At 37.7% G+C, this 27,165-nt stretch overlaps 12 protein-coding genes across 12 annotated transcripts; 7 read left to right on the forward strand and 5 right to left on the reverse strand.

Moving 5' to 3' along the window:
- Positions 1 to 126: 126 nt before the first annotated feature.
- On the forward strand, positions 127 to 1,890 carry CWC22 (U2-type spliceosomal complex subunit; the record flags this gene model as incomplete). Its single annotated transcript, XM_043194820.1, has 1 exon — positions 127 to 1,890. The coding sequence occupies one exon, from the start codon at positions 127 to 129 to the stop codon at positions 1,888 to 1,890; it is 1,764 nt and encodes a 587-aa protein (XP_043050571.1).
- A 492-nt stretch (positions 1,891 to 2,382) lies between these two features.
- Positions 2,383 to 2,715, forward strand: CYC1 (cytochrome c; the record flags this gene model as incomplete). The annotated part of the gene is made up of 1 exon (XM_043194821.1): positions 2,383 to 2,715. The coding sequence occupies one exon, from the start codon at positions 2,383 to 2,385 to the stop codon at positions 2,713 to 2,715; it is 333 nt and encodes a 110-aa protein (XP_043050572.1).
- Positions 2,716 to 3,195: 480 nt separating this feature from the next.
- On the forward strand, positions 3,196 to 3,972 carry KQ657_004139 (uncharacterized protein; the record flags this gene model as incomplete). The annotated part of the gene is made up of 1 exon (XM_043194822.1): positions 3,196 to 3,972. One exon carries the CDS (start codon positions 3,196 to 3,198, stop codon positions 3,970 to 3,972), a length of 777 nt encoding a protein of 258 aa, XP_043050573.1.
- A 1,664-nt stretch (positions 3,973 to 5,636) lies between these two features.
- KQ657_004140 (uncharacterized protein) lies at positions 5,637 to 9,842 on the forward strand (the record flags this gene model as incomplete). Its single annotated transcript, XM_043194823.1, has 1 exon — positions 5,637 to 9,842. The coding sequence occupies one exon, from the start codon at positions 5,637 to 5,639 to the stop codon at positions 9,840 to 9,842; it is 4,206 nt and encodes a 1,401-aa protein (XP_043050574.1).
- Positions 9,843 to 10,195: 353 nt separating this feature from the next.
- KQ657_004141 (ubiquitin-specific protease) lies at positions 10,196 to 11,902 on the forward strand (the record flags this gene model as incomplete). The annotated part of the gene is made up of 1 exon (XM_043194824.1): positions 10,196 to 11,902. The coding sequence occupies one exon, from the start codon at positions 10,196 to 10,198 to the stop codon at positions 11,900 to 11,902; it is 1,707 nt and encodes a 568-aa protein (XP_043050575.1).
- A 63-nt stretch (positions 11,903 to 11,965) lies between these two features.
- On the reverse strand, positions 11,966 to 16,312 carry YOR1 (ATP-binding cassette transporter; the record flags this gene model as incomplete). Its single annotated transcript, XM_043194825.1, has 1 exon — positions 11,966 to 16,312. One exon carries the CDS (start codon positions 16,310 to 16,312, stop codon positions 11,966 to 11,968), a length of 4,347 nt encoding a protein of 1,448 aa, XP_043050576.1.
- A 905-nt stretch (positions 16,313 to 17,217) lies between these two features.
- KQ657_004143 (uncharacterized protein) lies at positions 17,218 to 18,168 on the reverse strand (the record flags this gene model as incomplete). Its single annotated transcript, XM_043194826.1, has 1 exon — positions 17,218 to 18,168. One exon carries the CDS (start codon positions 18,166 to 18,168, stop codon positions 17,218 to 17,220), a length of 951 nt encoding a protein of 316 aa, XP_043050577.1.
- Positions 18,169 to 19,350: 1,182 nt separating this feature from the next.
- SOL1 (uncharacterized protein) lies at positions 19,351 to 20,352 on the forward strand (the record flags this gene model as incomplete). The annotated part of the gene is made up of 1 exon (XM_043194827.1): positions 19,351 to 20,352. One exon carries the CDS (start codon positions 19,351 to 19,353, stop codon positions 20,350 to 20,352), a length of 1,002 nt encoding a protein of 333 aa, XP_043050578.1.
- Positions 20,353 to 20,637: 285 nt separating this feature from the next.
- Positions 20,638 to 21,264, reverse strand: UBC12 (NEDD8-conjugating protein; the record flags this gene model as incomplete). Its single annotated transcript, XM_043194828.1, has 2 exons — positions 20,638 to 21,201; positions 21,262 to 21,264. The coding sequence occupies 2 exons, from the start codon at positions 21,262 to 21,264 to the stop codon at positions 20,638 to 20,640; spliced, it is 567 nt and encodes a 188-aa protein (XP_043050579.1).
- Positions 21,265 to 22,733: 1,469 nt separating this feature from the next.
- PRP46 (mRNA splicing protein) lies at positions 22,734 to 23,906 on the forward strand (the record flags this gene model as incomplete). Its single annotated transcript, XM_043194829.1, has 1 exon — positions 22,734 to 23,906. One exon carries the CDS (start codon positions 22,734 to 22,736, stop codon positions 23,904 to 23,906), a length of 1,173 nt encoding a protein of 390 aa, XP_043050580.1.
- A 96-nt stretch (positions 23,907 to 24,002) lies between these two features.
- On the reverse strand, positions 24,003 to 25,502 carry ESA1 (NuA4 histone acetyltransferase complex catalytic subunit; the record flags this gene model as incomplete). Its single annotated transcript, XM_043194830.1, has 1 exon — positions 24,003 to 25,502. One exon carries the CDS (start codon positions 25,500 to 25,502, stop codon positions 24,003 to 24,005), a length of 1,500 nt encoding a protein of 499 aa, XP_043050581.1.
- A 330-nt stretch (positions 25,503 to 25,832) lies between these two features.
- On the reverse strand, positions 25,833 to 27,017 carry KQ657_004148 (uncharacterized protein; the record flags this gene model as incomplete). Its single annotated transcript, XM_043194831.1, has 1 exon — positions 25,833 to 27,017. The coding sequence occupies one exon, from the start codon at positions 27,015 to 27,017 to the stop codon at positions 25,833 to 25,835; it is 1,185 nt and encodes a 394-aa protein (XP_043050582.1).
- Positions 27,018 to 27,165: the final 148 nt, after the last annotated feature.

The following is a 27,165-nucleotide window of genomic DNA, read 5'->3' on the forward strand; positions in this document are numbered from 1 at the left end:
AGTGACACCATCACAAGTACGACTAATACTGTCATAAATATACTATCATACTGTTGTTCACTACACTGCAGTTCTTTCACTGACACTACAATCTTATCGACACTGATTCTTATCATTTAGTATCATATGAAACAGTCAGAACAACGAGATCGCTGGTTGGCATTGAAGAAAGACATCCAATTCCAAATCTCCAATGTCAACAACCAAAATGTCAAGCAAACAGCTCAGTCACTCATCTCCAATCACAACCTAGTTAGAGCTCAAGGAATATTAGTCAAAGAAATAATGAAACGATACACCCGAACATCACTGAAGGACTCAAACGTATTCAACAGTTTAGCATGCTTAGCTGCCATTATTAATTCCGAGCTTCTGTCAATTGGCGAACTCTTGTGTTGCAGAGTTGTGCTTCAATTCACAAAGAGTTACATGAAGAACGACTATAGCACAGTGGAGAAGAATATCACGTTTACATGTGCCTTGGTAAATCAAAGAGTTATCCACGAGATGGCAGTGCTACATTTGTTACGGCTTTTGATGTCCGACGCCGATACAAACATACTGAAGATGCAATTAGTGAGTATCATCTTAACTATCAATGGGAAACTACTAGACGAGACTTCTAAGCTGGCTATGGGCATTGTGTACGACAAGCTTAGAGATATGCTGTACAATTCAAGGTCACGACAAATGTCGGATATCATAGAGAGGCTAATTAGAATCAAGCAATCCAAATTCAAACAGTATCCCATCTTGAATTCTGAGTTTGATGTCATCAGTGAGGACGATAGAATAACCCATGCAATTGATCTAACAGGGAAGGAGGACGATGATAGCAGTGAAGAAGAAGGGGAAGAAGATAATGATGAAAAAGACAATACTTTAAAACTGAAGGACGAGTTGAACTTCTTCAGGTTTGATCCAAACTACGAGATTAACGAAGAAAAGTACTTTCAACATATCCAAGAATTGAATCACGACACCGAAACTAAACTAACTGACTCAAAGGAAGAAGAACATCAAGATAATAATAATAATATCGTTGATATGACCAATGCACAAATCTTGGAACACCAAAAGACAGTCTATTTGACAATGATGTCATCAATGTCGTCTGATGAAGCAGTCCATAAATTACTTCGACTTCGAGGGATTCTGAATACAGTTTTGGTCGACATGATTATCAGATCGTGTGCGCAAGAACGAGACTTCACTAAATACGTAGGGGATATAGGCGATAAGTTGCTTGGAGTAGATGGGAAATGGAGACATATTTTTCGGGATAAATTTGATGAATTCTATGCCAACGGAGATAAGTTTGAAGCCAGTGGGATTAGAAATATCGGTAAATTCTATGGCCATTTGCTCAGTACTGATAAGCTTTCAGTTGATGATGTCTTTGAAAATGTCACACTTGATGAAGAACATACAGATTCAGCTAAGCGGGTGATGATTAAGTTTATCTTTCAACAAATGGTTACGGAGATTGGCATTTCAGGGGTTAAGGACAGATTTATACATGACATTGAAGTGAAGGAACAAATAAGAGGAATATTACCAGTTGTCAATGTTGACTGGAGAGATGCAGATCAAATTAGATTCCTGATCAATTTCTTCACAGCAATTGGTCTCGGTCAATTGACTGATGAAATGCGTCATATGTTGAATAATCTCCTGCCACCCTCAAGTGAAGAAATGGAAGAACAAGAGTCAAGAGGACGAAGAAACTCTCGGGGGAGTGCTTATGATTCCGATCGAAGTTTCTCCAGAAGTAGAAGTAGAAGCCAACAAAGCTATTCTCGGACACCTAGTCGAGAAAGACCTTCTTCTCGTTCGCCTTCTCCTTCTAGTTCCAGAATGCATTTCAATCGATTTGGTTCAAAGTCATAGTCATAGTCAAAAACCGAGATCAAAACTTCGGGCCGGCGATATCGGTCTTCTTAATTACACAAAACACACATTGTGACATGACGTTCCTTCTATGTGAGTTGATGGTACCCGAAAACATCCGTCATGATCAAATGCTGGAAGTTCCGTAACAAATGTTCCAATCATGACACTACAAGACAACAACGTTCAGAAATTTTCTAATAGATTTTGTAAGGTGTATAACTCCCATTAATTGATAGACTGAAGTAAATATAGATATCGCTTAGTTATCATCGGCATAATTCACCACACTTTTTTGCGGCATCGGGTGGAAAAAATTGGATCCTACATACACCACAGCCAATCAGAGCGCGTTTGTTCATAAGGAAAAGAAATTTGCTGTGTTTGGGACCAAGATATATAAAGGGAAGAATAGGGCCCACATTGAAAACAACAACAGGATTAAAAGAATTCTTTTAAAGATTTTATCAATAGATCATTAGACAATCAATAATGCCAGCTCCATTCGAAACCGGTAACGAAGCCAAGGGTGCCACCTTATTTAAGACTAGATGTTTGCAATGTCACACTGTTGAAGCTGGTGGACCACACAAGGTTGGTCCTAACTTGCACGGTGTTTTCGGTAGAAAGTCCGGTGAAGCTGCTGGTTTCTCTTACACCGACGCTAACAAAAAGAAGGGTGTTATTTGGTCTGAACAAACCATGAGTGACTACTTGGAAAATCCAAAGAAGTACATTCCTGGTACCAAGATGGCCTTCGGTGGTTTGAAGAAGCCAAAGGACAGAAACGATTTGGTCACTTATTTGGCTAAGGCTACTAAATAATCAAGTTGATGATCGACTTAACAATCCAACAATTCCGTTCCATCTGTACATAATATTGTTAACATATTCTTTTTATTCATTTTTTATGCCATGCCATGCCTTATATATGATGATAATATAGTAAAGTCATTCTGACTGACATTTTAACGTCAAGTCTTTCATTTAAAAAATTCATTTATGTAAATTGTGCCTGTTCTAGCAATATCCGTTCTTCGGACATAGTCATTTTACCTCGTTTGGGTTCAACTATGATCATTAAACTTCGGTGATAACAGCAAGAAAAATATCACCCGGGCGTGTATATAACATACTGTAGAGGTTCGAGAAAGCCGTTGATTATTCACCCTTTTCAAAAATTTCCCAATACATGTCACGTGAATGGTCACAGTACTCAAAATCAAGTTTATGAAAATTGAGTAGAAAATTTATTGACACTATGTGCTTCCATGCTCTGCATTATTTTTACTTGATAAAGCTAAAATGGATAATGCCAAGTTCCAGGTCCAAGTTGACCCTACTGAAGATACAGAATGGAATGATATTTTACGAGCGCATGGAATTATCCCTGAAAGACCTCCGTCTCCATCAGCTCAAATTGAAGAAGCATTAGAAGAAGTGCTCCAATATAAACATGATAACAGATTAGAAGATAAGGATCTTGATGAGTTAGATGCTTTGGAAGATGAAGAAGATGAAGATTTTATAAATATGTACAAACAAAGAAGAATGGCACAAATAAAAGAACTAGCCAAAAAGCTGGAATTCGGTGAAGTATATCCAATTGATAAAGCTGAATATGAAAACGAAGTGACTCAAGCTTCTAAAGATGGTAAATACGTAATAGTTCACCTTTCTCTTCAGTCTAATCTTCAATCTCGTCTTTTGGGTAGTTTAATGATTCCATTAGCTCGGAAGTTTGCAGAGATCAAGATGTGTGAGATTCCTGCCCAACGGTGTATTCCAAATTACCCTGATTCCAACTGTCCTACACTTATTATATACCATAATACCAATGTGGCCAAACAATTTATTACATTAGCACAACTTGGTGGTAATGGAACTACTCAAAAGGATCTTGAACAGGTATTAATTACAGTTGGTGCAGTTGCTGACAATGATAAGCGTTTGATAATTAATCAAGACGATGAAGATGAAAGTGATGGAGACGATCGAAAAATCAGATTTGCGAACAAGAAATCTATCCGCTCAACTCCTCATAATAATAACAACGATAGCGATGATGATTTTTTCGATTAGGATGTATAATACGTATAAGTGATGAATATTCGTTTTAAGATGTCAGATCCGAATTCCCTAATTAGGTAAACATATGACATTTGCTTACTGCATTTTCAGTCTCAAAATTCGTGAAGAATCTCAACATCAAATGCATATGAACAACGAAGAGTAACGTATATGTATATTTGTACTAATACTATCATACAAAAGTTGAGGTATTTAGGACCGTGCATGCAACGTGCATCACACTCCATTATATTTACAATAAACTGCATAATTAGGTAATTCGTATTTTTGAAGTACCTGAAAAATGCGCCAAACTACACTACCTTTTTCAAATTGACAGCCTAGAAATACCAGTGCTACTTTCCCGTTTCGGAAAGAGGGTCTTTGTTTGAACCCTTTTAGTGTTCCTCGTTAACGCACCATGTACACACAAAAGTTGTTTACGGTAAAAGTAAACGAACACCGCATCAGTAAAAATCTAAAACACTCTGACTCACCAATTGGTTACACCCAAAAAGGTTGATAGACACAGTTGGTAGTTTCCGTTACACCGATCGATTAATCTAGGGACATAAAGGGGGAGCAGCATCATGAATTCAGTTTGCAGTTCTTTTAAATCTTGCAACACATCTGTTTAAGGACACTAACCGTTTTAGGGTGACGAGTGTAACAACCTATATCAATGTGATTGTTTTTCGATACATCAAGCATAATTGTCATGTTCTTTAATTAACCTTCAACGTGATTTCAGACCATAGATGCGACAATGGTTTGCAACATCTTGTTACTCCAACTTTTAAGAGTAAGCAGCATGCTTCTATTTCATCAGCCCTTACTTATACAGTTTGATATGGCTGGCGTTTATTTTAGTGTGTTGCTAGTTTCAGGGGAATGCTGATTATTCTAGAACTGTAGATCGCTTATATTTGTTTCTGTAATGAACTCAATAACCTTTTTGTGGATGAAGGCTCTGGTATTACATTGTCCCCTGTAGAAAACAATAGGATGGAATACAATTAACTTACCCAAGCCATTTTATTCGTTTTGCTAAAGAATACTTAACTGGAATCTCACTGATGACTTGAAATGACTTTATTTAATGCAATTCCTCAAACGGACTTCAAAGTGAAACGCATTTTCCTAACAGGAGTGATTGCGAGCGAGGACATTCTCTTAACCCCATCACTCTTCCCAAAATAGTCATCGTGGAAATAACACGGATTACATGTTTGAGGTTAACATGCATAAGGGGCTTGCTTCGTTTCCTTTGGTTGTTGCAGTCGGCGCCGTTTTTGGAAGCATTGAAACTGCATGAATTAATGTCTTAATTGTAAAACCATGAAGGGCGCTTCTCAGGCTAATAGTTTATCAATGGGGAACTGTAACCATTGAGCTCATGACTAAGTCTGCACTTTTATTAAAACATTTCTGTTTAACTAGCACTTTTCTTATTGGCATTTCCATTGTTAACCATTTCTTTCCTACTCAGTGGTACACAAGTGCGTCTTCCCATACCATCAATATTCACTACTACCCATTAAGTACCTATAATCATCAACAAATCATTGAAGTTTCGGAAATAATCCAGAAGGAAAAAGAATATACTTCATATCTACTGTTAATTATATAGTCCCACTTTTAGTTTGCAACGTTAGCTTTGCTACAGTATAAATGCAATGGACTATATAGACGATTTTGACGAAGAACGAATTCTTGATGAGATCAGAAGGGTTTCAAGAGACCTCAGACTGTTGGAATCCAAAAAAAATCCTTATCTTCATATCTCATCAAATTTAGAAGCCCTTTATGGCATTAACCTCCGTTCCGCTTCTCATACTACTATAATATCACCATCTAATGGCGACGTTCTGAATGTTAAGAACGAGAATGCATCTCGACATTTCAAGAAGAAATCATCTTTAGCGTATGCCACCCTAGACTCTATTTTTGAAGAAGATATAGATGAACGCGAGGCAAGAAGCTACGCAGATAACGAAGAAGACGAAGATGAATATAACGAATGTGTTCAACTGAATCCAACCCTCGAAGCAGCCTATCAGAAAATCCCCACAGCTCTAGAATCACAACTTTGGTACCTGCTTAATCCGCCAGAAAGCGAGAACAATTCCATATCCGATTCTAGAAGTGTCATCATGTATCAAAGAATAGCAGGAGATACCGACTCTGAAGATATGGATACCCATCTTGACTTGGATACAACAGATATGTGTGAAAGTCCAGATGAAACAAAATCAACCCCCGAAGGCTCAGCGCTTTCCAACAATGATACTGTAAATACTTCCAAGGACCTTCCGGAAACAATTTCTGATAAGATATTACCAGAAAATCATGAGAATGAATCAAATATACCCCTAGAACATAACATTAGTTCAGGTGATTTCACTATGGACAGTAGAACATCTCAAGTACCTGCATCCCCATATCCATTATTCGAGTTTTCTTCTAAAAGAGAGAAACCTATTTCGAAAATTGTTAAAGAACCATCATCACCACCCTCTACACCCAAAACAATTATACTGCATTCTTCCCCAAGAAAACTTCCAAGGGATTTAAGAGTGTTGCAAAAGTCATATGAAGCTTCTGTTACACCATTTCAATTTTCAACTTCCAAAACAGTAATTCGTCCGTCTGATTCTTCTGAAACTTCCAGTATTGCGTCTCTCCCACCTCCACTACCACCTAAAGATGCCAATCAAGATTTCAAGTACTTACGAAGAGCTAGACGGAAATCCATGATGTTGAGTGCAGATAGTGAGCATAAGAACATTGATGACAGTAAGAAGTTGGAAGGTGACAAGAAAATGGGTGCAAAAAATCATGGACGGTCCAAACTTAACAATGAAATAGGCTCGTCACCATCAGCAGCGGAACCTAATACACAATCAGAAAACAATTGCATTTCTTCTGGTAATAAGGAGATAGACACAATAGGCATCCTGACATCTAAATCTTGGGACAGCAATAAAGAGAATATGCCCGAAGAAGAAGTACCTATTTCAGATCCTACTGCTAAAGCAATGGACGTAGACAATCTTAACTTAGAATTAGAGGACTCGGATATGTTCATGGACACCACATTTAAAAGTGCTGATGAATCTGCAAATCAGTCCAAGCTCGAATTATTACTTCACGATATTGCCCAATATACCAAACAAGAGAACTTTGATACCTCGCTCACCAAAACGACATTGCTTGAGGGTGTGAATGGAAGAGTTACTACCCCAATTAATTCAAGGATACAAACTCTCATGGAAAGCCTAGCCAATTATGTTGAAGAGAACGAGAATAGTACTCATTTAAAGAGGTTCATTAATGACGTACTTACTCGTCCTCCAAATGCATCTAAAGATGCCATAAATGAAAGCCCTATCATTGCAAATTGTGACGATTCCCAAGTAATGGAGAAACTTGAATCGTATACCAGATCAGAACCAAACCCAATAAGGGTATCTTCCGCTGTGACTCCACCTTTTCCCCCCACTTCCACGTTGTCAGTGACAAACTCCGACTCTTCTGACCATGACGATGACACCAGACATTATAGTTACTATTTTGATAGCAATGGTTTAATTCCAATTGATTTGGAAGACTACTTTGAGTTTTTTGAGCCTCCAATTCTGACTGAATGGGATGTTGATGTTCTGGACGGAAGTGAAGTACCTCTAGTCCCCGTTACTGAAAAGGAAATGAGCAAAGATCCATCATCGACCACCTTTTTAACCGCAAATGAAATACCACTTGATATCGAAAAGGATGAAGAGTATGATCTTTTTGATTGCAAATCAGATCTAAAAAGACATAGTGATATGATGTTTAGTATGGGAGGGAAGAGTTACCACGGCAGTGAAAGTAGTTACGAATTCCATGTGAACCCAAGAGCATCAATGAGCAATAAATCATATACCACTAGAGGCTCTGGAAGCAGGAGAAGTTCCAAATCTTTATCCGTATATTACTACGATAAGCCATTGCCCCAGACTCCATTCTCGGATGTAAGACTGCCATTTGGCAATAGCCTAATCCCCAACGGAAGATCAAATTTTGGCAACCTTGATGATGATGTCAATATCTCTTTGAACAACTTGCAAGGAGTTGTGGAATATCCTGATACACCAACATCGTACTTGAATTTTGTTAGCGAAACAATTATGGACGGAGTAACTCCATCTTACTTTGAGAAAGAAGAAGCAGATTTCTTCACTGAATTCGAAACCAAAGATGAGTATTTGTACTTTTCAAACAACGAAGGAGGTAACAAAGAACCAGATATTGCTCCTAGAGCCATCTATGACAAGAATATCAACATCCAATTGGATTATTGCTTGGTAAACTTGGAATCAGTTAACCAATTCTTTAACCTTATGGGTAGAATTTACAGTTGCAACCGTATTGACTTGAAACTTTTGATCTCAAATGAACAAGTGGTGAAATATATCTTGAATCGTTTGAGCAGACTTGAAGTTTATAACTCGATTGTCCTGTTGGGACTTTTCCCTGCCTTAATGATGAGTAATGATATAATGGATAGTGCAGATTTCAAGAATATGCTCCAAACTGGATTAAGCTTTACTAAACTTCCCACTCAATTGCTGAAATTGATTATTGCTAATAGTATCAATTTGGACGAAGCAATAGTGTTCCCAGCGACTCTTTCGACTTTTGGGTTGCACAATTCTAAAGGCTTCAACTTGACCAAGTTCAATAACATAAAGAATTTGAAAAAGGTTTCAATTACAAATGACCCAGAATATGAAAACGATCCACTTCAATATCCAATAGATGGAAATGATGGACCCAAATTAAAACAAAGAAGATATTATCCTGCTAAATTAATGTACTCAGTTACTGATTTAGCATTGTCTAGTAACTTTGTGGTAAGCAATGACTTTGAAAAGTTCAGTTATTTGAAATCATTGACGTTGGTGGGATTAGAAGCTGACATATTCAAGACGATTGTATTCCCCAAGTCACTTAAGAGTTTAACGTTGAAGAGATGTACCCTTTCCCCCAACCTTCTTACCAGAATCCCTTCTAGCACAAAACGATTGAAGCTTCTCTATTGCAAGTTCTGGAAGCAAAAGGACCCTTTAATTGGGATGGGATTAAAATTACGAGGTATTGAAATGGAGAAGTGCGTGTTTCAGAGTCTTGATTTCTTACTGAAGATATCTTCTTTGACGACTTTAGCTATCAAATCTTGTGGAGTCACTGACATCAACAATGACAGCAAAATTAAATTCCCACCAAAGTTAAGACATCTTGATTTTTCCCATAATAGAATTTACGATTTGGATGCTGCAGCACTACCATCTACCTTGGTGAAATTGAATTTACAAGGTAATTTATTAACCAACATTAAACAGTTGTGCAAGATACCCAGTTTACAATATTTAAGCTTAACTGATAACAAATTGAAACATGAATTAGACTTGACATCGCTTTCTTGTTTAAGGATTCTTTACCTTGATGGAAATAGATATTTGGAAAACATATCTTTCCCAAAGAGTGTGGAAAAGGTTAATTTATCGCGCACTGAATTAGTAAATTTCCCATTCAGTTCATCAGAATATTCCAAAATTCACACTGTTGTGATGAATAGTTGTCAAATAGTTCGACCATTCTTGTTTGTTCCAGAATCACTAGTCAAACTTCACCTCAAAAATTGCAACATTCTGAAACTTTCATTTATTGCTGATAACTTTGATCGGTGTCAATTGTCGTATGTTGATCTCAGTTCTAACAACATTTCCTGCATTGATATGAGCAAATTCGCCCGGTTGAATTCACTAAATCTCAGAGACAATGCGATTGTTTCCAAGCTGGCAATCGAAACAACTACTGGTGCATCAATTCAATTCTAGATTTTTTACATCAACATATAAATTACACACAGAAACACACGCACATACAAATATGTATGCATATTGATTTATATAGCAGTTATTATTACAGTTTAACAATTTTTTAGTTTAATAATACTGACCACTCGATAATGTAATGATGTCACAATACTATCGCTTATCATTATCATGGAGAGGTTACCCGCACTGATAATACTGGTAGCGCTCTCGCCTTCTATGGCTTGAAAATTTTGGCTGATCTGAGGAACGAAATGGTGTAAAGCTGCAACAAGAACAATCAAGTTTTTTTTGGCAGTAATTCATAGAAGGAAAGAGGGAGGTCGTAAATTGTGTGTATACCAGTGGAAGATACAATGGCGGCTATTCTGGGTTACGGAGGGAAAAGTGTTCCTCGAGGGTTTAAGAATGACCACCCATCTCCTTCTGGTGTACTCAATGCCAGGAACAAGATTGTTCCTAAAGCCGAAAACGATAATAATAAAAATAGAGAGATTTTAATGGAAGTTGAGACCTTCAGTTTCTACGGAGATTTGGGGATATGTAAACATATAAAATCAGTATTGGAAACTAAAGCTAGAGATACAGTGTTCCTGACTTATAAGCAGGCTGTTAAGATCTCTCAAATGAAAAAGAGTGAAGATGTGATAAATATATACAAGAGTGACGGCAGTGTTATCCCTAACAGTAAGTTGGTTGAATTGAAGACAAATGCATTGAAATGTACGGATTGTTCTATGTGTAATATGAATACATGTATGATATGTCTACAGTGTCCTCATGTTGGATGTCTTTCACTGAATCACGCAAAACTTCATTATCAAAAGATTAATCACTTATTTGCCATAGACTCATCCAATGGACTCCTTTTCTGTTTTCAGTGTGGAGATTATGTCAATCACTCAGAGTTAGAAACCATTAGACGAAATGAACTTTACAGATTAGCAGGTAAAATAGACAGCGATGATGATGATAATGATAATGAAGAAGGTGAAGAAAATGAAGACTCTATTGAAGATGTGGCGTCGCACTACAAACCACCATTAGCCGTAGCTGTGAATGGACTCAGAGGGTTCATTAACTTGGGCTCTACATGTTTCATGAGTGCTATACTTCAGACATTGGTTCATAATCCTATTATCAAGTATCAGTTTTTCAATAATGACGTGCATTTCCTAAACTGTGAGAGCAATCTTCTTTATAGTGAAGGTGTTGGAAGTCTCAATGAATCCAACTCGTGTATCACGTGCAGCATCGACCATATCTTCAAAGAGTTTTACACATCAACAGAACATGGAGGGTTTGGAATGACCAATTTATTGGCCACCGCGTGGTATAAGAAGAAATCATTAGCCGGATTCCAGGAGCAAGATGCCCATGAGTTTTGGCAGTTTCTTTTAAATGAGTTTCATAGTGATTACGAAAGAGTGACTGGACAGAATCATTCCGGTGAAGATTGCAAATGTATAACCCACACAACGTTTCATGGAGAATTACAAAGTTCTATTCGGTGTACATCATGTGACTCGGTCACCACTACCATTGATCCAATGATTGACGTCAGTTTAGAGATCAAGAAATCCAAAAACTCAAAAGACACTATATCGCTATATGATTGTCTTGATTTATTCACTCAAGAAGAACGGTTGGACACAATGTATACTTGCAAACATTGTGGAGAGAAGACTAATGCATACAAGTCATTGAAAGTGAACAAGACACCGCCAGTGTTCAGTATACAACTTAAACGGTTTGAACATATTTTGCACAATGACACTTCCAACAAGTTAGACATACCAGTTAAGGTACCACTATATTTAAATCTAACAAAGTACATTGTTGGGAACAACCAACAGAATGAAATAGGAGAAAAGTATATCTACGAATTATTTGCATTGGTTACACACATCGGGTCGGTCAATACAGGACATTATATTGTGCTCATTAAGCAAGGAGATGGACAATGGCTCAAGTTTGATGATTCTGTCATCACTCTTGTATCTCAAAAGGAAGTGGATAACACACCTGCTTACTTGCTTTATTACATAACACATAGGATTTAAAACAAACGTTTACTATTCATTTTTCATAATCATCATTAAGTTATATTTTTGGGTATCATAATGCTAAAAGTCTTCAACTTTAACATTAGCCTTATCACACATCAGTCTAAATACACCCTCTTGTTTATATAAATTATAAGGGGAACCCTTCTCGATGAGCTTCCCACCGTCCATCACCAAAATACGATCGTAATCTAGAATAGTTTTCATTCTATGGGCAATGCAAAGGATGGTGCAATGCTTAAACTCTCTAGCAATAGTCTTTTGAATCTTGGAATCAGTAACATAATCAACCAGTGAAGTGGCTTCATCCAAAATCAAAATCTTTGTATCGCTTACCAATGCTCTGGCAAGTGCCAACAATTGACGTTCTCCAAGGGAAAAGTTGACTCCTTCATCGTCAACAACTTGATCCAAATGGAATTTAGGCAAATCTTCAGATGTAATATGTTTACCATCGAGTTTGTAATGGCCGTACCGTTCAATGGTCAAGTAGTCCAAGAGACCTGCTCTTCTTAAGGCACTCCAAAGTACTTCATCATCATAATCGTTGAAGGGATCTAAATTCTTTCTTATGGTGCCCTGGAACAATACAGGATCTTGAGGAATTATGGATAACCGTGATCTCAAGTCGTATAGTCCCAACTTGGTAATATCTAACCCATCAATCCGAATAGTCCCTGTTTCTATATTGGCCAATCGGTATAATGCAGTCATAATAGATGATTTACCTGCCCCAGTTCTACCACAAATACCAACCTTTTCACCAGGGTAAATGGAAAAGTTCAAGTTCTTCAACACCACAGGTAAGTTAGGCCTGTAACGTAAGGTAACGTTTTCAAATTGGATATAACCAGAGTATGGCCAATCCTTTGCGGGTTCATGGTCAGGGATCTTGTACGGGGGTTCTTGCTCAATGTTGAAAGCATAGTTGTATAACCTTTCAACCGAGTTCATTTCATTTTCAGCTTGAGTCATCGCTCTGACAGTTAATGAAAGAAACCCAACAATCTGAATGACATAGTTGATCAACAACCCAGTGGATGAAGGAGAAATATTGAACAGTCCAGTCACACACAACAAACTAATAATGGCTGCAAAGGCAGCAGCAACAAAGTCCAAGTGCACACACAACCATCTTTGGTTTGCAATGGTTAGCAAGTAAGCTTCGTTCATCCTGTTCAAGAATTCGTCATTCTTCTTAAGAAACATACTTTCTGCCTTGAAAGCCTTAATGGTAGCCATTCCTGTAAGAGTTTCATTGAAGTTGTTGTACACTTTTGATCTTTGGATAGCTTCCAATCTCTTGATCTCTCTACCTGAGCCTTGATAAAAGTTGGAAATAAAGACAAAGGCAAATGCCAAAAAGGGGACAGATATCAAAAAGTAGGGCAAGTAAGTACCACACAATATAATGATACCTATGATAAGAGCCATTGGGAATATGAACAATCTCAACTGTTCACCCAACTCGTTATCCAAGGCATCAGTGTCTTTGCTAAACCTATTCAAAATTCTTCCCATAGGTGTAGTGTCTAAAAAGCTGGAGGGAACATGCAAGATTCTGTTGACGGCGCTGATGTTAATGACTCTCGAAGCAACGTTATTGACATAGCCAAGGAATACAAACTCAACAGCAGTTAAAAAGACCGTAATAAAGGTAAGGGCAATATAGATACTGACATAAAATTTGTCTGACTTCCCCTTGAACTTCTTCTCAACCCAATAAGATAGCCAAGTGTTGGTAAAGATTTGGGTGAAGGTTGCAAGTATCACCGCAAACAAAAAGGCATAAGGCATGAGCTTACCAATGATTCCGGAACCAAGGGTAATATATTTGGTATAAACACTCGCTGAGATAGCATTAACACTTTTCTCTTCTTCCTGAATGATCTTACCGTTGATAAGAGCTTGTGAGGATTTCAGCAGATTAGAACCCGAGTCATACAATTCGAATTTCGTTTCCTTAGTTGTTTTCTTCACTTTACCAGCAATCTCCTCGGCGAACACAATCAAGTTTCTAAAGTTCTGGTTTCTGCTCTTCAACTCTTGAACATTACCGACATCAGCCGTACCATCCCCATTTAAAAAGATGATCTGGTCAACGTTAGAGACTAATGATATTTGATGGGTAGCTAGAACAATGGTATGGCCTCTCAACAAGTCACCAAACAAATGTCTAACAATGTGCTTCCCAACACGTACATCCACAGCACTCAAGATATCATCAAATAACATAATTTCCAGTCCATGGTATGCAGCTCTAGCTAAATTTAATCTGGCCTTCTGTCCTCCTGATAACGTAACACCACGTTCACCAATTTCTGTCAAATCGCCAGAGGGAAGCAATGCAAGGTCGTCTTCTAAAGCACAGGCAAACAAAACCTTTTTATACAAGTCATGATCAAAAGGTCTGCCAAAAGTAATGTTATCTCTAAAAGTAGCATTTTGAATCCATGAATTGGAGCACAAGAGTGGTTCGGACGAAACTTGCAAGGAGCCAGAGGAAAGCTTAACAAGACCACCCAAGGCGTTCAACAAAGTTGTTTTCCCAGAACCAATTATACCTGTGATCATGACAAAACTACCCTTTTGAATATCCACCGAAAGGTCAATAACACCAGGAAAGTTTCTTGCAGAAGAACCTAAAGACCCAGACTCTGATGCTGTAGCAAAGTTATCAAAGCTGGCAGTCTTTTCCTTTAACTCAGAGGACAAAGTGCTACCTGCTTCTGATAGCATGGAATCATCACCGGCTTCTAAGCTGCCATAATTGAAGCAACAACTACGGCATGAGATGGAGACACTTGGAGGTAATGGTCTTGACCATGCGTTATTGGTGTTTGCAAGTCTGGCGTCTTCTGAATCGTATTCATGTGCCTGGAAAACCTTTCTTAATCTTTCAAAACCAACCATAGCATCTGAAGAAGTCGAAAGGGCCAAGGGAAGTAACATAATCGATTGAGCCAAAATCCCAAACAACGATAATGAAGCAAACATTTTACCTGGAGATTTGAATGAATCTGTAGCCCAAAGTACTACAAATGTAATCATGGAAGTCGTGAATGGTAACGTCAAGGCATATGCACTAACAATGTCTCTAACAACTTTAAGTTTGAACAATTCCTTCATTTCCAAGTCTCTTATTTTGGTGATCCGTTCTCTGTAAGCTTCTTCCCAGGCATAGAACTTAATCACCTTCAAATGAGACAACACTTCTCTCATTAGACTGATCCGTTGATCCGTGTACTTGACCGCTCTTGTTCTAATAGCAAAGAGGACCTTAGATAGCAGAGAGCATATAACTAATGATACAACAAACAAACCAATACCTACTAACGAGGTAACTCCCAAATTGGTCAAAAGTAAAGCTACAGCAATTATCACTGGGATTGGGAAACAAAATAAAACAGGAGCAAAACCAAAGGCCAAATCAACTTTAGACAAATCAGTAGCCATCAAGGATGTAATGTTACCAATAGGGAACTTTTGTCTTGCCTTGTTACTCATTCTCATTGATTTAAGTAAAAGTGATTTGGTTAATACGGCTTTAGCTTGAGCACCAGTAGTCATTGAGTTTTGCCAGAAATGATTCAACAACAATCCATTTAACGAGATTAATACCACACAAGTCAATGAGTAGGCAACACCATTATTGACTGTTTTCTCTAATCCGTAGTATCTGTAAGTAACAAAGTCAATAAGTCTTCTGGTGATTAAAGGTGACACAGATTGAGTGGTATAGGCGAGAACCAAATAAATACAAGACATGGTGTATTGAAACCTAAAGGTATCAAATAATGCCAAAGGTATAAGCATCTTAGACCATTCAAACTTAGTCATGTCTGGATGTGGTTGCTTGTTCTTGATATATTGAGCTCTTTTAGCTTCTATTCTTTTGCTCAAGTTCTTCTCAAACTTGGAATGCATGTTCTCAACCTTAAGATCTTCTGTTAATTTAAACAAATCGTCAGGTTCAAGAGTTCTTAAATAACCCTTGTATAGTATGGGCCAGAACCACCAAAAGAAGGTTCTCCATAAAAAATTTGAGGACTTCCAAGGATATGGTTTCCTATCTTGTGGAAGAGTTACTGGAGGTATTTTACTGGTGAACATCCAACTAAACATTCGTTTTGCCTTTTTAGAGGAGTTGGGCATCCCCTGGCGTTCAATATCATCATTAGTCACTGTCAAGTCACTATCCAACCGTTTGTGTGACAGATTATGAAGACGTAGATGATGATCATTTCGTTCATCATTTATTGTGTGATTACCTTTACTCATTGGAATCTCTGATTCCAAAGATAAGGTACTATTATTTGAATAATCCGAATTAGAAGGTGTACTATCAATGGAATTGGTATGTATAATCCTATGGTTACTCTTAAACTTTGCATAGGCATGGGTCATCTTATTAAAAACGATCGGATACTAGAACAAGTCAGAGTTGGAAAAAGAATGTGAATAAGATACAACAAAATGAAAGAATTCAACACTTAAGTTATACCTTTCCCCGGATTGTATTCTTTATTGAGATATTTTAGTCTTCAAGGCTTAGCTCGGCTGATATCCCCTTTAGTATGATATATTTAATGATTCTTTTTAATGATGAAAAATGCTATTATATAAATGTATCCTACTTTTGGTCTTGTACTTCCCAACTTAGTTATTCTTCATATACACCACTATCTTAAACTACATGGCTCTTCAATCATTGATAACTTAAAGGAGTAAAGTGTACTGCATGCAACTATACATTTGGGTGCAAATCATTTACTGCACAATTGCCGCATTAGGAAAGAATTGTTCCCACAGCGGGGATACAATAAAGTTGTGAGAGGGGATTAATAATCTTCCTTTGGAGCTTATTATTATCTTTAAGGTGCCGTAGATCCTTATATCCTGCCTACTAGGAATTATGCAAATTCAGCCTAGGGGGACACCACTTCTTTAGATAGTTTGGGCTATTTTGTAGAGTAAACGATGGAACATCCTATTATCATTTAAGGTTCAAACGATATTTTTCCTTAAACGGTGCGATCAACCATTTCAAATCCCGAAGAATAGAAAGTTTGTCTAGAATAAGAAGGGTTTATGATGCAAGAGATGTTAGATGACTACGATAGGAGATCCCATACTTTCTAGAACTTTCATTTAGGGCTTCGTATCTAATCTCCCCTCTTGTCCCCTCCCTACTGTATTCTACATTAACCTGATTTAACCTAACCGCATGGTGGTTTTGTCTTCCGTGAGTTTCATACATTACATGACATTGCATTTCATTATATATATTTTTTACCATGTCGAAAACTTCTCTAAAAGTTACCGAAGGTATTTCCTGATCCCGAACCAAACCCAAACCCTCCACGACCAGCTCCAGAACCCGGACCAGGACCGAATCCGGGTAACGACGATCCATCTCCGGAAAATCCAGGCGGCCCTCCTTGCGGTCTTCTTAAACCACCAAACTCTTGAGATAATCCGGAATTTACATCTTCCGTACCATAAAGTGAGTTAGTTGCTCCGGGAAAGCTTCTTCCTTCTTCACCATAAGGATCATCATAGCGGGCTCCTGGAGGAACACCTGTAATTTGACCGACACCACTAGATTTTGGATGACCGAATAATCTGTCATTAGGAGTTGGAATCATACCTCCTCCAATGAAAGCACCGCTACTTGGACTAGGAAGGTTCCCACCAGTAGGATCAAGATATGGTTTGATAGAGGGATATTTCACCCCACCAGGATATAAATCCTTATTGTCCTCAATTGTATTGCTTAAGGAAGGATTTACCCCTGATCCTTTTGCACGGGTTTCGTATTCATCATCGAAGTCTGGCATATCATTTGGTCTTTTGGAGATAGCTGAAGGTAATTGAATTGAAGGAGAAGAAGCAGAAGATGTTGGAGCATCATTCACAGTCGTTGACGTCTTAGGCTCTTCTTGTTTGCGGGGAAACGCCACAACCTCAGCATTCAAAAAAGATAAAAGTTGCCCCTTCACTTGATCCAAAAACTCCAGTGTCTCAGTGGCTGGAATTTCAACAACTGTCGAACGGATATTATGTTGAGGAGATACAATCGATATCACCACTATTTGACTCTTGTCTATCTCATTGGCTATTTTGGTGAGTATAATGTAGTGGCTATTTGAGGTCTCTGCTTGAAGCAATTGATCTGTGGAGATCAAAGTTTTAGCAGAGCCGAAGTGACTTTCAATAACAGATAAGAATTGGACAAGATCTGAAGATGATTCCAGCGCCATTATTTTCTTGAATTAAAGGAATCGTAATGAAATTAGAGTGGCTGAAATCAATTACAAGCTTATCCGTAATGAATATTCTAGAGCAAAAGTTTGAGTTTTTGTGTTATCGTTGACTTCCTAATTGGGTAGTCAGAGATGAAACACTGATAAAGCCACTCCAAGGAGGGCCGCACGACTGTAAGAAAGAACTGGAGTACATTACAGATATGCAGTACAGGGTTGATAAATTGCAATAGGTTGCGTTCAGAATAGGGATGGTAGCAGGAGGGCAATTACAGGGGAAAGAATCGAAAAGAACAAGGCTATAATATAATAGAGATAAAAATACCATGCTTATGTTTGCTAGTTAGTAATAAAAAGGTTTAACGATTAAAAAATAGCATTTGAACAAGGACATAATTATGAATTAAAAGAAGGATTCTATGACCAATATCAGCGTACATTACTGAGTTACTATAATTACACACATATTAAATATGCTCGGAGCTCCGGCATAATTTCGATCCACAATGGTGACTTGGGCGTCGGATTAATCCATAGCAATTGACACCAGCAAAGTGTAGCAGGAAATAATTCAAGGCTCATAATAGTAATATATAGAGTATATTTCATGAGCCTTGAAGAACTATCCTCAAATGTACGAGTGCTTATGTATGTAATGTATGCATGTACCATGTAGGTGTATGTACCTATTTTCATCTGTGCATGTACAGCTATACATGTAAGTTTTCTGATTATTTTTAGTATGTTTCAGCGCCTGAATGAGTGTACTATGAGAATGTAACTTTGAACATGTACGAATTTATAATGTCTAGTATTCATATATAGTGGATATGCTAATGCCTCATTGCATCACACCGCACACCATATATATATTTATACTGATACAAGTCGATAGTACTAGCTGACATAAAGATATATGTATATGTACATGGTTTGTGCTGTCATAACATCTCTATTGTGATATAGATGTTCCGTTCTTACAATTTTAGTTAAGGGGGTGCTTTTGTGCGATATCCGCCTTTTCCCAAAAATTGTTGATTCCGTCGAAGTTTTCGATCGGGGGTCAAATCACTCCTTACATTCATTAAGGACTTTAAGTTCAAGACTTTGGGTCTATCCGTTCGTCCTTTGGTATTTTACAATTTAAAGTGATAGAGTGACAGAAGTACTGAAAAAGTTATGACTACTACCGTGCCATTGATTTACTCATTCCCCGAGTTCTTAGGTGTAGCGGACGCTGTAGCGGATCATGTTATCTCTGCACAAAACTCGACGTTATACAATACTTTAGACCACAATGAAATAGCTAATATCAAGTTAGCCTCGTTACAACATCAAGGAGGGTCTCTGCTGTCTATCCAGCCTTCAGCATCCACATCCTCAGTCATGAGTACTAGTAATAGTCTTAATCACAACATAAACAATAATAATAATAATAGCCATTCCAACGGGAGAAAGAAAAAGGAAAAGAAACAAAAAGATATACGGTTTAAAATTGCTATTAGTGGTGGCTCATTAATTAAAATCTTACAACAAGGTTTGTTATCGAGACAGGATGAGATTGAATGGGATAGATGGGACATTTACTTTGCTGATGAAAGATTAGTACCGTTTGAGTCTCCTGATAGTAATTATGGACAAGCCAAACGGGAAATCTTTGATAAGATAACATCGAGTAGTAAACCTCCAAATATCTTTCACATAGATGAATCATTAATTAATGATCCTCAAGAATGTGCCGACGATTATGAAAAATTATTAATTGATAATTTTGCCAGGAAAGATTCAGTCAAGTTACCTCAGTTTGATTTACTCTTATTAGGGTGTGCTCCTGATGGTCATATTGCTTCCTTATTTCCTAATTTTGGAGAGCAATTGAGAGAGAAGTTGGCATGGTGTATGCCAGTTACAAAGGCTCCTCATGGCCCAGAAAACAGAATCACTCTTTCAGTGCCAGTGATTTGTCATGCTCATAGAGTCGCATTTGTTGTTGAAGGGTTAACTAAAGCCCCAATCATGAGAATTATAATGGAAAGGCCAGAAAAGGGTTTACCAAGTTCCATTGTTAATGAAGGGGCAGCTGGTAGAGTTTCATGGTTTGTAGATGATGATGCTTTGAAGGATTGTTACGATATAACAAAGAAGAAATATAAATACTTGTCTATTCCTGATCCTAATTAAGGAAGAGCTTCCACTCTTTAACATCATCATCATATGGTCTTTTATCTATCTAGTTCTAGTGCATTATTACCTTGTATAGTATTCCCAGGTTATTCTTTATGCTGATTGTTCTTAACCTTTTTCTTAGTGTATAGCTTTCATTAGTCTATAGCTTTCATTAGTGTATAGCTTTCATTAGTGTATAACTTTATGTATATATATACGTATGTCCTCATATGTACTTGTATGCATGCATTTGTATGTACGTATACACTCATATGTATGTATGTATGTATTCATGCCACATTAAACAACGCGCTCATACCCATTGTACCCTCTCATGCTTTGATATACTTCCCTTTCAAATCTCCGTGGCTCCTTCACTAGCATGTTTGCTGCGTCTTTGTTCAATGGGTCCATAGGATTAGGCTCCAAGAATAAAAAGTTTAACCCAATGAACACACTGTTCAAGTTCAATACAGGTGACCAGTCTTCTCTTAAGATGTTCAAACAAACATTACCGTCTAAATCGATATTGGGATGAAATATTCGTTGCTGGCATTTGATCTTTGGAGGCTCCATAGGGAAACTATCATTGATTTCAACAGAAAATGCAAATGTTCCATGGGAATAGAATCCTTGCTGTGGAACTATTGTAAGTGTGAAATGGAAGAGATCCTTGGGGTTGGGGAAGGTAACTTGGATACCTTTAGGAAGTTCAAGCTCAGTTATATCTTTTTGAAGTCTCAATTGAGCAGCACTGTTATGAGTACCTTCCCCCGTTCTCATAACAAGTTGAGGCAGCAGCAGATTCTGTTTTTGTTGCTGCTGTTGTTGCTCTTTCTGTTTCTGAAGTTGTTTCAAACGTAACTAGTTCCCTGTTAGTAATCGTGTTATGAGAGTTATTGCAACAATGTCGTATCAACATACCATTTTTGTTTAACAAACAATTTACATATACCGCTTCCTATCCTTAGGTATATACATGTATATACTCCAAAAGAAGTATTCGAGTGTGAAGAAGAGAAGAGGTAATCTTTTGCAAGGTCACTGGCAATCCAACCATCACCAAATCTATATGGACGGACTTGAAGAGTTGAATGCTTCTCCTAAAACGGCTTTTGTGTCAGAAAAACAAAATCTCATCTACAGCCTTATCGTCAGTGGTTCGGTGATCGTACCTTCAATATTTACTCATTCAATCCATTTAATATGGTGTATGGAGTCTTGTAATGGCATTGTACTGTATCTAAATAGTGGCGGAGATCACTGTATTCCACTTCCTTTTTAATAAGCTTGATATTGATTCCAGTTGACTGATTTAGACGGTCATATTGATGGTATTTGTCTAAGATGTTGCATTGATCCACAATCATATTATATTCTTCTAAAACAAAAGATTGTAGCCGAGTCTCGATGTCTCCTGCTAAGAGTCGTATTAGTAGTCCAAGAGTTGTCCAAAGAGAGACGTCTTGGAGATGAGCCATTGCAAGCTGTTTAATAGATTGATATATGTTCATTAGACTTGCATCAGCAGCGTTAGTGTCGATCATCGAAGAACGCATGGCCAATGTAACAACCGCAACCCACTTGATAAACCCGTGACAATAGTAATTGGCAAAATGAAGCTTACAACTCAATGCCATACACTCTATAAGCATGTGGAAATCATCATCAACGGATACACTGGATGTCTTATTGTTGAAGATATTAGCAATACATAATTTCTTCATCCAGAACCAAAGACTTGAACTCTTGTTAAGCTTACTGGAACGACTGTTGAGGATTCCAAGGATAAATCTGAATTCTTGACGCAACCATTGAGTGCGTTCAGCTGTATTTATGTTGTTATAGATGTTCCAGAAATCACCTTCATGAAGTTTTAGGACGGTGTGGTTTTCATTCGTAGTAAGCAAGTACACAAGTAAGTTGTAGTAGTTTGACTCAAGTTCTGAGCCCTCCTCATGGCTTCTTAGTCGTTGTTGAAGGTATCCATGGGATGTCTTGAATTGTTTGTATAAACTCAATTTGCTAACGATGATCTCGTTGTTTACCATCATTATTTCTGGAGCTTTCGGGTCAGGGGTTATCTCTAGAATGGTGGGTTGTGATTGCAGACATATGAATTGATGTAGGTTGACTGGGAACATGATCAAGAAGTGACTCCGACAGTAACACAGACAGTAACGCAGACAGTACACTCAGACAGTACACTCAGACAGTATGCTCAGAAAGTGACTATAACACAATACAGTACAACTCAGTCAATACATACAGTATCATACACTGTATTGTCTGTGAACAAAAAGTGTCTTCTTAATAACGAGAACTGAGATTAATCTCAAACTGTTGAAACAAAACAGTTGCTTTGTCGTGTCTCCCCTTTTCCTTTTACCAGTTCCATGATGATAAAGAAACTAGCTGGTCACAGGAAGGATCTCCTTCCTCCTACTGATGAGCTCAGTGAAGCAACATATAAAAGTGTACGGCTTGATTATTTGACTCGGCTACCCTCATCACAAGGTTCTTCCGGTGACATCGATACTGCTACTTCTCTTGTTGCTGATGTCAATATAGATGAAGATGCTGATGAAGTGGCTAATATAAATACAGATATGATACCTTCATCTAACGATATTCAATGGGAACTCCAACGAGTGATGGCCTCTGCTCACGATGGCTGGGTAAGATCAGTAGCCATGGACCCTGTTACCAACGATTGGTTTGTCACCGGAGGCTCAGATGCTGCTATTAAAGTCTGGGATTTGACTACTCTGAAACTTAAAGCAGTCATATCAGGACACATTCTTGGTGTCAGATCATTGGCCGTATCCCCACGGTACCCCTATCTCTTTAGTGGGTCAGAAGATAAAACCGTGCGATGTTGGGACTTGGAAAGGACCCACGCTCCAGAAGGCTGTCAAATAAGAGACTATCATGGCCATGTTGGAGGCATTTATACCATGAGTCTACATCCAGAACTAGACTTATTATTCACTGGTGGTAGAGATCAAGTCATAAGAGTTTGGGACATACGATCAAGAACTGAAGTGATGACCTTACTTGGACATTCAAGCGACATAACTTCCATTGAAAGTCAAATAGGTGATCCTCAAATCATATCCAGTTCAATGGACTCGACTATAAGACTTTGGGACTTGAGGAAACAATCAACTCTATTAACTCTCACTCATCATACAAAGAGTATACGACTGATGAAGTTGCACCCTAAGGAAGCTACCATGTGCAGTGGAGACTCCAACGGTAACTTCAAGCAATGGCTATCATCACCTGGAGGTGAACTATTGAGCGAGTTCACATCTACTAATGAACTGTCTCGAATCATCAACAGTGTTTCTATAAACCCCAACAATGTTCTCTTTGCTGGGTTTGATGATGGGACACTTGAATTCTACAATTATGTCTCTGGGAAACTCATACAAAGAACCAAGTCAATACCATCACCTGGTTCAAGAGACTCAGCAATCTATGATTCTACATTTGATATGTCTGGCTCAAGACTTATAACGTGTGAAGGTGATAAGAGCATAAAGATATGGAAAGAAGTTGAATAAGTCAATACAGAAATTGAATAAATTTCCTTTGCATTGCATTGCAGTGCATTACATTGCATTGTTATGTACATACATATAAAATACCCATTATATTCTTTACCACCCAAACCGAAGTTGACTTGCAGTGAACGATGGAGGTGTCCATTGAAGTCGTGAAGGTTCAAGTTCATGCTTCTTCTTTTCCTTTATCTTCTTTACCAACTTTTCATAGAGATCCATGATCTTTTCTGTCAATACAATGATATGTTGGCCCTTATAATACCTTAGCATTTGTAGCGTCGTCAACGTATGTAAGATATCTGTAGTTGTCATGCATGTCATGCTTGAGATCTCATCTATAGTAATCTCATTATTATTCCCTTTTGAAGCAGTTGATGATGATGATGCTATGGAATTGCCCTTTGGATTATTCTTTAGCATTAAATGAGGACTGTTCCGTTCAACCAATAGTTTGACCAATGTGTCTGTCCAGAAAGCTCTATATGACAATAACCCCAAATCAGATAATGGTTTTTCAGGTGAACCCACTTTATTCTCAACGTATGAAAGCATATACGAAAACTGGATCAATAGTTTACCATAACCTTTCTTCTGATAGCAAGGCAAGGTTAAAATACAAGCAACATTATAACCATCTGCACTTTCCTTTTCCTTTGAAAAATATCCAACTATGTGATGACCTTCAGAAGATTTAACAGTCATGACATAAAACAAAAACGGATCAACATCATAATATAATGTTTTATGATCAAGAAATAGTTTAGATAACAAGCATAGATTACGACACCAGGTACGTTGCTTTCTACCATCTATTTCCCAGAAACTCACTCTGGAATCTCGATATATTTCATTGCCCGGAGGATGTCTTAAAGAACACTTTTTTCTAAATCTTTCAAATTGCTTTCTAGACCCAAAATATGATAATGTAAAATCACATATATATATATCATCTTCTTCAGTTAATTCAACTGGATAAGGAGAAAAATACCATGGTTCTATAATGTGTTCTCCTAAAATGATTCTATCCAAGTTTCTAACTCTTGAAACTTCCAGATGATTCTGAGTCATGGATCCACTAGTCCGAAGTTTTTTAATTTCATCTTCTCTACTAACCTCTTCACCCGGTCTTTTAAGTCCTTGAACATTTAAATTATCCAAATCTAACATCTCCGTATTCCCTTGACCCGGAGTCGATGGTGTAGCAGTCCCACTGACTTTGCCTTGTTTCAGTTTATCATTCTTAGAATTATTCTTGGAATTCTTCAGTTTGGACTTCTTTTCTTTCTTCTCTTCTTTCTCAACCTTGAGCTCAGGTAGTATCAAGGCCTTACTGAAGTTTATACGATCACTTCCTATCCATTCATCCAATCTCTTGTTATAATCCTGGAAATGGACATAGAACACCTTCTTTCCTTTCTTGGTATGTATCTGTAAAATCTCTGCTAATCGAAAGTCTCCATCTTTAGAAGCGTATATCTTACAACCTATAAAGATGTCATCCACAGTGTATAGAGCAGTCAGTTCATCACCATTGGAGTTTGACTCGGCCTCTATCTTTATAGCCGCATCAGATGCAGGCGAAGACGGAGTCAGCATTTGATCTGGTTTTAGTTGTTGATTTAAAAGGTGAAAGGTTGCCTTCAGTTTGCTAGTTTATTTTGTTAAACGGTATCACCAAAGTAGTGTACCTTTACCGATAAAAATGTATCCCCACTATAACTCTCACTCACTTAGTACTTGATAAGAGTCCATCTAAATAATTAAAGTAGTAATGAGACTGTAATCTTAATCTGAAGTCTTTTTCATATAATAGAATTATTATAAGTATTATTTATTAATTTTAGAAAGATTATAAGAGCATGTAACTTGTAACCATGTAAGTCACGTGACATACATATATTTACAGTTTTTGAAAACTTTATAAGTTTAACTATTTACAATCAAGAATTTATCTGTTTCCTTCTCCAACTGTCCCAAGGGTTCTAATTGAGCATTCAATCCAATGTACCCAACATTAGCGTTCTCAAACTCATATATAAACCGAATCAAAGACCACTGCATAGATTCATTGGAAGGAATATCACCAACACAAGATAAAAGACCTCGTTCCAAACAACAAAGTATTAATTCCTGTCGAGATAGATCCCATACATTCCCGTTCCCGTTAAGTCCAGATAAATAGTAGTTGTCCACAGTTAAATAGTTGAAATGGTTCTGTAATCTCCTACGTAAATATATCATGGGATACCATCCAACAGGCACAATACCTCCTACAAGTCTCAAGGCTCTGGACATAAGTCTGACTTCATCATCGTTAAGACTATAGGCATTTTTTGTAGCGTAGACTTCAACCAGTTGGTTTTGTTGTTGCTTGTAGCTCTCCAATGCTGCAAGAGCTTCAGGTTTCCATATTCTAGGATAAATGTTTGGTAGCAAGCACGTGGAAGGAGCAATTGTAGGAATGTAGTAGCATATCAATGGAGTAAACTCTTCAAATATCAAAAGAGTTAAAAAGAATAATGCTAATTTCTGAATATCCTTTCCACTTCGATAGTATAACTGGAACTCACTTCTTGTTAAACGAAACAATTGACTTTTGACATCAGCCACAGGATCACCATCCTTACCGTCAGTTTTATGACGTTTTACCATGTTCGGTGTTGAATCAGAGACTGAAGCATTATTCAGTTTCTTCACGGCATCCAATTCCAAACGAGACATGAATATGATCTGAGACATGAAATCTGATAACTGATTGAAACTCAAAGGTTTAGCCTTGATGGTATCACCGTTCTTGTCTACCATTTCAAGAAAATGGGTTGCCATTATACGGGAACTTTCACGTCGGTTATTCCATGCGTTCTTAACGCCTGCTTTATAGAACGTCATTAACAGCTTAGCATAGGCAAAATATTGTCTTGGTTTCAGTAGCCCTTCTTTCTCACCCTTGAGCATGATTTCTGCCTTAGACGGTGTTTCAATAGGGAAGGTTGTGGGAGCATTGACGTAGTCTATGGACAACTTTTGTAGAAGGCTGTGAAGGACATATGACTTAGAAGTGCACTGCTTAAGTCCGGCTTGAGTTACCGGAAGTCTAGTGAAGTTCAACATGGCATGAAGGAAGTATTATAAACTCCACAATATATAAGCCTTGTATATGTATATATAAGCGTATATATAAGCGTATATATAAGCCTTTATTTATGTATAAGTAACACCCCAGCTACTACCTTTGCTAGAAAGACTGCTTTAAGGTGAA

This window comes from Scheffersomyces spartinae (assembly GCF_019049425.1).
Source record: "Scheffersomyces spartinae strain ARV_011 chromosome Unknown scaffold_5, whole genome shotgun sequence".
NCBI lineage: Eukaryota > Fungi > Ascomycota > Pichiomycetes > Serinales > Debaryomycetaceae > Lizanozyma > Lizanozyma spartinae.